The following is an 11,831-nucleotide window of genomic DNA, read 5'->3' on the forward strand; positions in this document are numbered from 1 at the left end:
CTTCTTGGTACTTTCAAAATCTTCCGTCTAGCAGTACTTGGACAAAATATTATAGCATTTTACATCATCTCAACCATTTAAATTTGCGGTTTTCTCAAGTCTGCACAGGGTAAGGTGTTTTATGAACTCTCTAGTTTACTATGTTATGACGTGAAATATTAACCTAATTTTATTGTGCATATAGGTAGTATGCAATAGATGCCACTTCCGCTGATAGAATGAGGCTTGATAATGTTGCAACCATTACGGGAGAAAAAGTGAGGTGTCCACTACGAGAAGTACCTGGTGCAATTTCAAAGTGAAAATTCTGTGCTTTTGTGCTGTCTTTGGGTGCTCTCATCATGCTAACAGAGAAAAGGATTGATTGTTTTTATCGCATCCTGGAAGTGTAACAAATCAAGGAACTCAAACTGAAGAATTATCAAGAAAACGATGAGAAAAGTGGCTCAACAACATTTCACACGCCACACTCATTGACAATGGCAAGAAGGAAATTTTGTGTGTCGCGACCATTTCATCAGTGGTAAATATTTTCCCATGCTAGACTCAGTATTAATTAATGTACTGTATTTTAGTGTTGATCTGCCCTTTGCTGCTAGAGAAACGTCCACCATTCATTTGAAAAGTGAGCGACGGAAATAACTTGCGTGTGCAGGTCATTCATTACTATGTACGTAAATGTAATCGTCTATAACTTAAAATTTACCATGATGGACATTCTATACCTTGTGCAATGCTAAACATATCGGAATACTTCAATTCAATACATTTTTGGAATATATTTTGTTCATTCAGGTCGTGAATGTGAATTTATTTACAAGCCTCGAGTTCTCCAAAGCTGGTATCTGTATTTTGCTTCCTTGTGTAAGTCATCAAATACTTGGATAATGCAATCATGTGTCTGCCAGGGCGGCTTAGCCCTCACGTTCGTTTGTCTCGCATAATGTCAGACTGGCTTTGTTTCCTGGTGCGACGCAATGTCATTGCATACCACCTATATAACGGTCTCACTGGTAACAATTTCAACCAAACACTATTTTTTGTAAGTGAAATTGTTCAGCTTTCACAATCAAATGTATTCATTTGTCTCAACATATGGTGTATGGTTAGCTCCAGAAGACATGAAATAGAAAAGGAAGAAATTGGTAAAAAAAAAATGACTTTCATATTGCTGATCGTGACTTGTACGTATGTCAATGCTAAAAATCACCTGCCATTCCTCCTCGTACGAGTATGTAATACCTCATCTCCCCCACTCTACATCTTCCACCTCTCCCCACCTTCACAACTTCATGCATATGCAATCTATAGATAGCCACAATTGTGACCAGCACATACCTTTTCATTGAAGATGTCTCCGCATCGATAAACAATCCTTGTTCTGTTTGCGACACCTGCAATCTCTTGGGATATGGCTGCTGAATGGCTGTTCATCTGTTGATTTTCTCCTTCAGGAAAGTTTTGTTCACAATTACAATTGACTTTTCCTTTCTGAGATGGATTGGGTGCATTCTCAAATGCGTCCGACCTGTGTTCAAGATTTAAATCTGCCTTGGAATAGTTTTTAATGGCACATTCAAATGCTTTGACTGAATTGACATCATTATTAACAATGCGAATTTCTTTCGTGTACACCTGGTTATTCTGAGTCTCTTTGCAATAGACTATGACTGCATCCACGATTGTGTCTGCACATTTCTGCAAGGGAAAGCCAAATATCCCAAAACTGAAAGCAGGGATAGCAATCGACGTGAAGTTAAATTTATCAGCCATTTCAAGAGCTCCCTTCACTGCCTTTATTAACAGACTTTCCACAGTACCATGACTTTCCCTGATTGCAATGTGTTCACTCCATTTTGGAGCTACAACATGGAAGATTTTTTGGCAATGCAGCTTCCCTGGCCTAGTTATCCAGAGCGATCCTGTTTTTAATGGTCCAATTTTTCTGACAATCTCGGCGCTTTCCTCCTGGATGATTTCACCTCCTCTATTCACCATGTTCAAGGCTAAACCTTCGACATGGTTCAGGTCTTCATTCGCTACATTGATAATGACGTTCACGTGTTGCTCCAAGATGTCCCCATTAACCACATGCAAGGTACGGTTTCCAGGTAAATCGAATTTTGCAAAGAATTCAGAATATTCACATTCTTCTTCATTTTCTCGTGGTCTAGTATTTTCTTTACGAGCAGAGCGAGATGAATCTGGGAAACCATTACCACACACATTGCTCCAAGCCTTTTCAAAAGATGAACCTTCAGTCAAGTCATTTTTAATGATTGGTGGTGAAAGCACCTCTGAAGAATATTCCCCTCTTGATTGTTGTTGTCCAGGTGTGAACTGTGAAGAGTTCTCATTTTTCGATTTGTGAGATCCTATTTTGTCAGAATATTTCTCCGAATCATACGAGGTATCGTTATCACCTCTGACAGTTCCTTTTTGTTTTGATACCCCACGAGTTCCTTCAAGTTCAACCTGTAAAACCAGAAATACAAGTGGTGTTACAGTCAGGTACATGGTACTTAGCAAGGTGTCATCGACTGAACATGATGCACTGCAATGAAAATGGCATGCAGTTTTGGTTTTGTACAAGTAATCTGCGAGTTGTAATCCAGTGTTCATTCAAATATTATTTAATTTCATGATATAATTAAGTGCGCAATTAAATTGGAGATAATAAAACAGATGTACCTTGTTGTGATTTTCAACGGTTGATCCTCCTTTAGCTCCACTCTTTGACGATTTGTGGTTTTCATCCTTCTCAGCAACATAATGGCTCACGTTCAATTTGATAGTCAGGGAATCTACAACTATGGAATGTGATGTTGCACCCAACACACGTTCTGCATCTGCATGAAGAGAATAAACTATAGATTAGTATTTAAACCACTTACAATAACGATGTCATGAATGTTGTGAGTTTGGGTACTGTTGCACAATGGTAAAGACAATGGACTGCAATCCCAGATGTTCAAATTCAACTAAAGGCAGTGATATTAAGAGTTTTGATTTGAAGCCTCTGTGACAGCAAATTAGTCTCTGAAGAATTACCGTGTCACTGTCATATTGTCAATAAAAACACAGCTGGCTTTCACTGACCTAATAATGACATGGTAGTTTCATGTCCAACAGCTTATCTAACTTAACAGAGAGTGACATCCAAAGTGCTCCAAACTCACAGCAATTATATTGCTGATTGTGACAATAACCACTGCTTAATCAGCAGTAAAACTAAGCTAAAACGCACAAAACTTCACAGCTAAACAACAAAGGTGACCGCGGATTGACGTAATGAACAAAAGGTCCCAGAAAAGTGTGATGGTTCTCAATTGCCATGAATCAAGCTCTTCCTCATGATTTATTAAAGTAAATGTAAAGCAAACATGGAAACTATTAAAGGCAAGTATCTACACCAAAGTTCTGTCAATGTTCGGGAAAATACAGCTCAAAACAACAACTGTTTCAAAGTGCACTCTGATGAAATACAGTTATAGAAGCAAAGTGAATGACCCAGTTGAATTACACAAAATAACCTACAGCAAAGACATAAGCAGACCAGGAAGCAACAAGCAACTTGGTACAAAAAGTGTTTTTATAAAAAAATTTGTTTTGTTATGTATATGGCAGAGGGGGTAAAATGCGGAATATATTATAATAGTTATTTCACAGGACAGTACATGTTTGAACAAGTGTGATGTTATTCTCGTGAGAGATAAATGTGTTGAGCACTTGTTTGGAGAACCCTCATCTTCCCCGTACCAATGTTTGTATCTAAGTCCTGCCTCGCCCCTCCCTACAATTTTAAACTTTCCCCGATATCCATCTGCATAACCGCACAACCCATGACAATCAGTGGCCCACGACAATGTGGCACAAGTGGGCCAAATGCCAACAAATGGGTAGGTAGAAGTTCCCCGCACCCCAGCTAATGCCTGCTTGCCATTGGTGGTCCGATGTTCCCCCTGCACAGGATTATCATAAAACTGATCATGATTATGGTATGACCATATACTCTGGCTGTGTGGGTGAGGATGTAATTTGTTTTGTATGACAAGGAGCTTTGGCCTTCAGGTCAAGGTGCATTACATTGATTTGACAAGCTTGTTTGACAATGTACTTGGTCTTAGGCCTGAAGTGCATACAGTATGCTTAGCTTTGTTATAATATTGTTGCGGAAATGGTTCCTGGGGATTAATAAATGCTTGATGTAATGTAGTTATTCCCATGTTGAGCATTTTAGAATAAGCCTGTAGTACTTAAATGTAATTTTACATATGCGTCACTAATTTGTATTATTAGAAACGTCAGAACTACACAAAATTGTATATAAAGAAACCCCTCACATTTGACTCTTATTTCATGTCCTTAACTTTGTTCTTTTTTCTAAATGTACTTTCTTAGTGTCTGGGAAAGGACGGGAGAATTTTCTCGACTTCTCTGGGGGACATGTCACAATACACTTTGGATAAAAGGCCAAAGAAGGTGACTGCCCTGCCGACCAGCTGAGTAACAGGTCAATCGTGAGAGGGAGGAGAGGGGTGCAAGTCGTCACCATTGACATTGCTGGGCGAGATGATTTAAGGCAAGCTCAATTGGAATCGGGGAGGAGAACCCAGTGAACACCACAGAGAAATGCTATTAAATTTTGAGCTTCCTGAGGGAAAGCCACGCCAATTCTGCCAACACGACACCTCACTCCGTCAAGTCCTTCCTCACACCTTCCAACCAAGGCGGGGCAGTGGACTGACCCGAGCATGCAACCCTGAATCAACATCACGAATTTGCCATAAAACTCTTCTTGTCTAATGTCTTCCTTTGTCTTTCCACTGTGGTGCGAGTCTAAAGTCCGAAGCATAAATAATTAAGATTCCCAACCATTGTTACTTGGACTGTTCTGTGGGGTGCATAGTCATTCGTAGGTATCATCAGGGAAATTACGATTGTGATCACTTGTTCCGTACATACAGTGCTTACAGAAAGTAAAGTATTGTTACGTCTGAGGGGGGGTATGCATTCAAAGGGTAATTAGGATGTTTAATTAGGTATGCCATGCTGTTCGAGTGTACCAGGATCTCGATGTAATAAATAGCAATTCAGTGGTGATAAGTTGTCTAGTAAATGTCCATTTCTTCAAGGGGGAAATGATAATTGTCACATAATTAGATATGGAGATGGGATAGGGTAAGTGTGTCTGCGTAAACCCCTTTTAGTATTCCCTGGAGGCTTGCCGTGACGTCACAGGACAGTGCTGCGGATGGCTCCGCCCCGTGATCACGATTGGCGGAAGGCAACGGCGGAGGGCCAATAAAACGGCTCGATTGGAAGTGAGGAGGACTCGAGGATAAAAAGGCTCTGTTCGGGAAAACGGGGTCGAAGAAAGGAAGAAGATCGGTAAAGAGAAACCGTTCTGGTGGAGGCTGTTGTGCTGGGAGCATGCTGTGTTGTTGCGCTGATTCGATCCTGTTTTCATCGTGTCTCGAGGCCTTGCTGTGCTTCGTGCCTCAGCTCGGTTGGCTCTGGGGTTCTGCTGGCTCGGAGTACGGGGTTGAACGGCGGGTGGACCTGCCTCCCTCTCCTGCTTGCAACTTGGCGCCAGAACTGGCTCCCTGGTGGCTGTGAGCGGTCTTGGGCTGACACCAGGAGGTTGACAGTACCACGGTGTCTCCTGCCCCTGACGAGCGCAGCGCCAGCTCGTCCGACGCCAATCCAGGGACTGTTGCATCTACACCACGGGCCAGCCTGACCACCAGGACCAGCTACGTTGCGTGTGTGTGTGTGTGTGTGTGTACCTGGCGCCTTAGAGGGTTTGAGATTTGTATATCCATTGGAATTGTTTGTGTTTTCCCCACGCCCGAACCCACACCACCATCCCGTCGAATCGCCCCGGATCCCTCCTCTTGCCGAGTCTTATTATTTCTGGTTAGAGAAATAAACATCATTAACTCAGTGAAAAGCGACTCGTGCCACCTTCCTCGTCCCGTTTGCGGTAGAGCGATTAAAACCGCCATCTTTGGGTTATGAAAAATAAACTGCCTCCATCGTTTCGGCTCATTCTACGTTGGCGGGACTGTTCAAGTCCCGTGGACGTCACAGTATTCACACCCCTTGACTTTTTTTTAATTTTGTTGTGTTACAGGCTGAATTTAAAATGGATTAAATTTAACTTTTTTGTCACTAATCTACACAAAATACCCCAGAATGCCAAAGTGAAAACATGTTTTTAGAAATTTTAACAAATTAATTAAAAATGAAAATCTGAAATGTCTTATTCAATAAGTATTCAACCACATTGTTATGAGCTCCAAATTGAGCTCAAGTGCATCAAATTTCCTTTGATTATTTATGCTTGAGATGTCTCTACAACTTGATTGGAGTCCACCTGTCACCAATTCAATTGATTGGACGTGACTTAGAAAGAAACACACCTTTCTAAATCAGGTCCCACAATTGACGGTACATGTCAGACCAGAAACTCTCCCATGATGTCCAAAGTACTGTCTGTAGGACTCAGAGATAGAATTGTCAGGAGGTGCAGATCTGGGGAATGGTATAAAATAATTTCTAGAGTGTTGGAAGTTCCCAAGAGCACAGTGAACTGCATGATTAGGAAATTGAGAGAATATGGAACTACTCAGACTCTTCCTAGAGTCCATCCGACCAAACTGAGCAACCGGGCAAGAAGGAAGCTGGTCAGGGAGGTGACCAAGAATCCAAACACCACTCTGACAGAACTACAGAACCATTCAGCTGGTGAGTTCCTTGGCTGAGAGGGGAGAACCTGCCAGAAGGACAACAATCTCTGCAGCACTTCACAAATGTAGGCTGTACGGGAGAGTGGCCAGACAGAAGGCACTTTTGAGAAAAAGACAGTTGACAGCACACCTGGAGTTTACAAAAAAGGCAAGTGAAAGACTCTGAGAGCAAGAGGCAAAAATATTCTGTGGTCTGATGAGACAAAAATTGAACTCTTTGGCCTGAATGCAAAGCGTTACATCTCATGGAAACCAAGCACAGCTCATCACCCATTTAACACCATCCATACCATGAAGCATGATGGTGGCAGCAGCATGCTATGGGATGCTTTTCAGTGGCAGGGACTTCTTCTTGCGAGAGCAGCCTTCTGGTTGCTGGTTGCATCATTGGTCAGGGACGCGGCTATGCCACTGATGCAGTGTCCCTATTACCAGTACACTGGTACTCATTTTTCCGACCTCGGAAGGATGACAGGCTGACAACCCCACCAGGTATTAATTCAGCAGCCAACGGGGCTCGAACTCAGGACCTTTTGGATCCCAAGTCAGCCATCCCAACCGCTACATCAACACCAAGCTTTCCATTGGCATGGACTGGGAGACTTGTAAGGATTGAAGGAACAATGAATGGAACCAAATACAGGCAAATCCTTGAGGAGAACCTGCTTCAGAGTGCAAAAGACCTTCGTCTGCGGCAAAGATTTACATTCCAACATGACAATGACCCTAAGCATACAGCCAAAGCAACACTGGAATGACTTCAGAACAAGAATGTGAAAGTCCTTGAATGGCCCAGCCAAAGCCCAGACTTTAATCTCATTGAGAATCTTTGGAAAGACTTGAATATTTCTGTTCACTGACACTCCCGATCCATCCAACTTGACAGAGCTTGAGAAAATGTGCAAGGAAGAATGGGAGAAAATCCACAAATCTAGATGTGCAGACCTGATCCAGACATACCCAAGAAGACGCAAAGCTGTAATTACTGCCAATGGCACTTCTATAAAGTCATACGTATATGTGGAAAAAATTACAGGCCCAGACCAGGAACCAAACCCAGGCCCTCTGGAAAAACCGTCCAGTGCTCTGCCATCTGAGCTATCTGGCCGACCCACCAGTTGAGCAATGCAATTCTTCCACATATACATTGGCATGGTTGGCAGTGAGTGCCCGGAAGCAGTGGGGGAAGGAGAGTGGCACCTGGAAAACAGCATCCTGGTTGCCATGGCAACCACTTTAGATGACGAACCAACAACTTATCATAATAAAAGGTGTGTACCATATGTATATATATATATATATATATATATATATATATATATATATATATATATATATATATATATAATTACGGTTGGGGGATAGATGGATGAATTTAATAGGGACTTTAGCATTGAATAAGGTAGTTTGGTCAGTGGACTTGTAAGACATCTCTCAATGTAACTAAGAAGGGAAACTGTGAGCTTAAGTGTAATGTGTCACCGCACAGGTGGTGGTGTGGTGTTAATTAGCTTGGAAGTAATAATAAGTTTCCCCAGTAGGTAATCACCACTCTGTGACTTTTCCCGCTGTTTATATATTTCAAGATCGGCAATAAAGGTTGGGAAACACGTCCCTAAAACAACTACAAGCAAACGTGCCGAGCAGGCAGAAGCCCTGCCTCCAAGAGTGATGACGGGAGAAGTCACACCCCGAGGCTGATGATTGATGGGCATGACATCAAAGGCTAGCCAGGCGTGCTGAGCAGGCGGAGGCCCTGCCTTCCTGGGTTTCGTGTGAGCAAGCCATGCCCTGCAGCAGGAAATGGTGGTTTTGGCGACGTTAGTCAGTCAGAGGAGAGTGGAGTTCAGGGTGAGTGGCACGAGGAGGACAGCACTATCCTTGTATTCGTGTTGAGGCGATTTTGCTCGCGTGGTGAAGCAAGATGCTGGCATTTGGCTCTTCGATGGGTCAGTGAGGACGATCGACGCATGAAGCAGCTGTACTGGGTCTCTGAGCCTTGGTGTGGAGTGCCGATCGCAGATTGCCTGCCGTACGTTTGTCCCACTACACGAGAAGCGACTTGGCGCCATTTTGCGCACGTATGCACGTGTAAATAGAAGCGCCTCGATTCCAAGTTCCACAAAGACCAGCTCTGGGCCAAGCTAAGTACAAGAATAACTTGAGGGGAAGCACTCGGGAGAGTGCAAAACCTCCGCCGCCAATACTGTTGGGTCACTCAAGTGAACCTTATATCTTATTCGTTAAATGTCAACAGTGCTGACAGAGTTATAGTTCTTTTCTCCAACATTTTTTTTGGGGGGGGGGGGGTTGGAAATCACTTAAAACATGCAGATATGCAAAAAAAGAAATCGAAATTTTGTTGAAAAAAAAGTTGCAAAAATTTTTTTTTTCTCTAACAATTTTTTTTGGGGGGAGGGGGGGTTGGAAATCACTTAAAACATGTAGAAATGCAAAAAAAAAACATTTTTTTTCTCTAACAATTTTTTTTGGGGGGGGGGAACCAAGTCCAAAATCTAATGGCATGATCCTTGGACCATACCTAATCCCCCCACCAAGTTTCGTCGAAATCCGTCGAGGAATTTTTCCGTAATACTGTTCGCAAACAAACAAACAAACAGACAGACAGGGGTGAAAACAGTAACCTCCGATCTTCGATGGCGGAGGTTAAAGACGGGGTTTTTCTATTTGTTTTGTTTTCCCTTTGTCGATTTAAGTCCATGTGTGGAGGTGCCTCGACTTAGACTTTTATCTACTTCACGTTTTTAATCACTCCCTTTTGAATTAGTGTCCTTTGTAAATATTTGTCTATTTCCATTAAATATGTTCATTTTAAGTGACTGTATCCGTGTATTTGTAGTGGGGTTCGAGAAGAATCTGCCAGTATCAGTATAGTTATATTTGTTTCTGGTACTTTACTTCAAAAATTGTTTTTCTCCACTCAGTAACATGGTAGTTTCACTTTTGTTTTCATTCAATCCATTTCATGTGCATGGTCCACAATTATGAAGCCAAATGGCTTGCTTACCTTTGAATTTTTTGAATGTCACAATGGCTTTTGTTTCATCAGCATTCCATCTGATGTCACACTCACCACCTTCACTCTTATGATTCGACTGAAAGTATTTCTGTAACTTGTTAAGTAAAAGTTGTTTTTTCAAAAACTCCATTTCCACAAGTATGCTTCTCGCTTCAGGATTATCATCTTCTGGGCAGCTCATGTCTTCTGTGTACAAAAACAAGTATCTTTAAAAACACAAAGGACAAAATAATAATAAGAAAAAAATATCCAACACGAAGGCAACGGAGAGGTGAATGCATTTGGGAGGACAGAAGCAATTTAGGACTCACTCACAGGAATGTGATGACTTTCAAAAGTAAAACCCATGGCAAACAGGGTCATATAATTATGTGAGCATGTTATATGCAAAAATTATAATAAAGTTTAGGCTAATTTACAATAATTTCTCCTGACAACGGCAGGTGCAGTCAGTCTCTCACTTTGTGGGCACACGGTTTGCATTGCATTTGGGATACTCATCATTTAACTGAACGAAAGAGTTTAAAAGCAGAAAAGGAATGAACATCCACAGAAACCTTTAAAATCAGCTATAATTCAGAGCAATAAATAAATAAACAAGCAGTCATAGACTGGTACTTACGAAATCGTCAACTTGACCTCTCACCTTGTGTAATAAAAGCTGTCTCTCGAGAAGGTAGCGACGCAAACCAGAAGTTTTTACGATGATTCTGTACCAAACCATCAAAAATCGAATATTTGACCTCACTGTGACCTTGACCTTTGACCGATTTTAACCAAAATCTAATCAGCACTAGCCATCACCCTCCTGAATCACGTGGTGTAATTTGACATTGGTAGCTTCTTCCGTTCTCGAGTTATCGTGCCTACAAACAAACAAACACACAAACAAACACACAAACAAACACACAAACAGATGACGGAAGTCATCAATATACTTACGAAATCTTTAGATTTCGTAAGTAATAAAATGTTTCACAAAATATCATTGAACACAGAGGATCTGCAATAACTGCGGATACAGATGTGATCTTTTCTTCGTCCAAAAAGGGCATAACTCTGAAAAATTGACAAAACGCCCTGAAACTCGAACTTGTTCTGTAACTTATCATAATAAAAGGTGTGTACCAAGTTTCAGTTGAATATGTTAAAGGGTATGGGGGAAAAAGTCTGAAAAACTACAGGTGAGATTGACCAAGAGCAAACCCTTGCCAATAAACTGCTACGACAGCACAAACACTCTGTGAATAGAATATGGTGCAGGTTTTAGACGAGTTATCCCTGACTCCCTGAACAAATGACCAATAAGCTGCCCTGAGCATGACTTAGAAGGCAAAGACAAACCACCCAGTGGAATCCACATCATGGGGTTGCTCTGCCAGCATCGAACCGGACTTCAGGCAGACTGAGGATCATGATCATGTCGAGGTTGAGTGCTCTTTGTAAAAAAAAAAAAAAAAATGGAAGGGTTTTTCTATTTTCTCCACCACTGAAGGTGAAGGAGGTTTGGGTCGGGATTCGAACCCAGGCAAAGAGGGCTTTTAAAAAACGAGTGTGTACATGGTGAAATGCGACTGATCAATAAGATTAAAACGACATACATTCCACAAAATTTGCATACGTAATAAAGATGATATCTGCATTTACTGTATAAACACAGACGTTACACAGAAAGATGAGATACTGAGAAAAGGTCAAGATGAGGGGCTGGAGAATCAAAAAGGAAACGACCGCTGTGAATAAATAAATAAATAATCTCAAGCAGGCTTCCAAGACATGAAATAGAAACTATAACAATACCAACCGAATCTTCCGAGTCCGAACCAATGTCAGTGACTCGAGTAGTTGAGTGAAATGGGCTGTGACCATGTGAGAGGCCAACACAAACTTACCCATTGAACAGGCAGTGATCCAGGAACACCAGCGACTTTGTCAAACTGTGACGTATTTCGGGGGTGGACCCTCAGTGACGTCATAAAATATGAGCTTCCGAAGTGAGACGTTTCGATGTCGTCCCCGAATTCAGAAAATGTATATAT

At 41.8% G+C, this 11,831-nt stretch overlaps 1 protein-coding gene across 6 annotated transcripts in view; it reads right to left on the reverse strand.

The window, feature by feature from the left end:
- LOC147029674 (protein mono-ADP-ribosyltransferase PARP14-like) overlaps positions 1 to 11,831 on the reverse strand; it is a 111,091-nt gene that overhangs the window by 72,298 nt on the left and 26,962 nt on the right. For 2 of the 6 annotated variants that reach the window (XM_085872882.1, XM_085872877.1), the window contains exons 1-4: positions 11,685 to 11,814; positions 9,781 to 9,978; positions 2,692 to 2,849; positions 1,339 to 2,475 (exon numbers count right to left, since the gene is read on the reverse strand). In XM_085872882.1, the coding sequence (XP_085729008.1) occupies positions 1,339 to 2,475; positions 2,692 to 2,849; positions 9,781 to 9,978; positions 11,685 to 11,688 (1,497 nt within the window). In that variant the 5' untranslated portion in view covers positions 11,689 to 11,814. Of the gene's footprint in view, positions 1 to 1,338; positions 2,476 to 2,691; positions 2,850 to 9,780; positions 9,979 to 10,438; positions 10,594 to 11,596; positions 11,815 to 11,831 lie in introns of those variants that run through there. The other 4 variants (XM_085872878.1, XM_085872879.1, XM_085872881.1 and 1 more) reach the window with 4 other exon arrangements.

Source organism: Eptatretus burgeri, chromosome 3 (assembly GCF_056783735.1).
Source record: "Eptatretus burgeri isolate ZD-2024b chromosome 3, Ebu_testis_v1, whole genome shotgun sequence".
NCBI classification, from domain to species: Eukaryota; Metazoa; Chordata; class Myxini; order Myxiniformes; family Myxinidae; genus Eptatretus; species Eptatretus burgeri.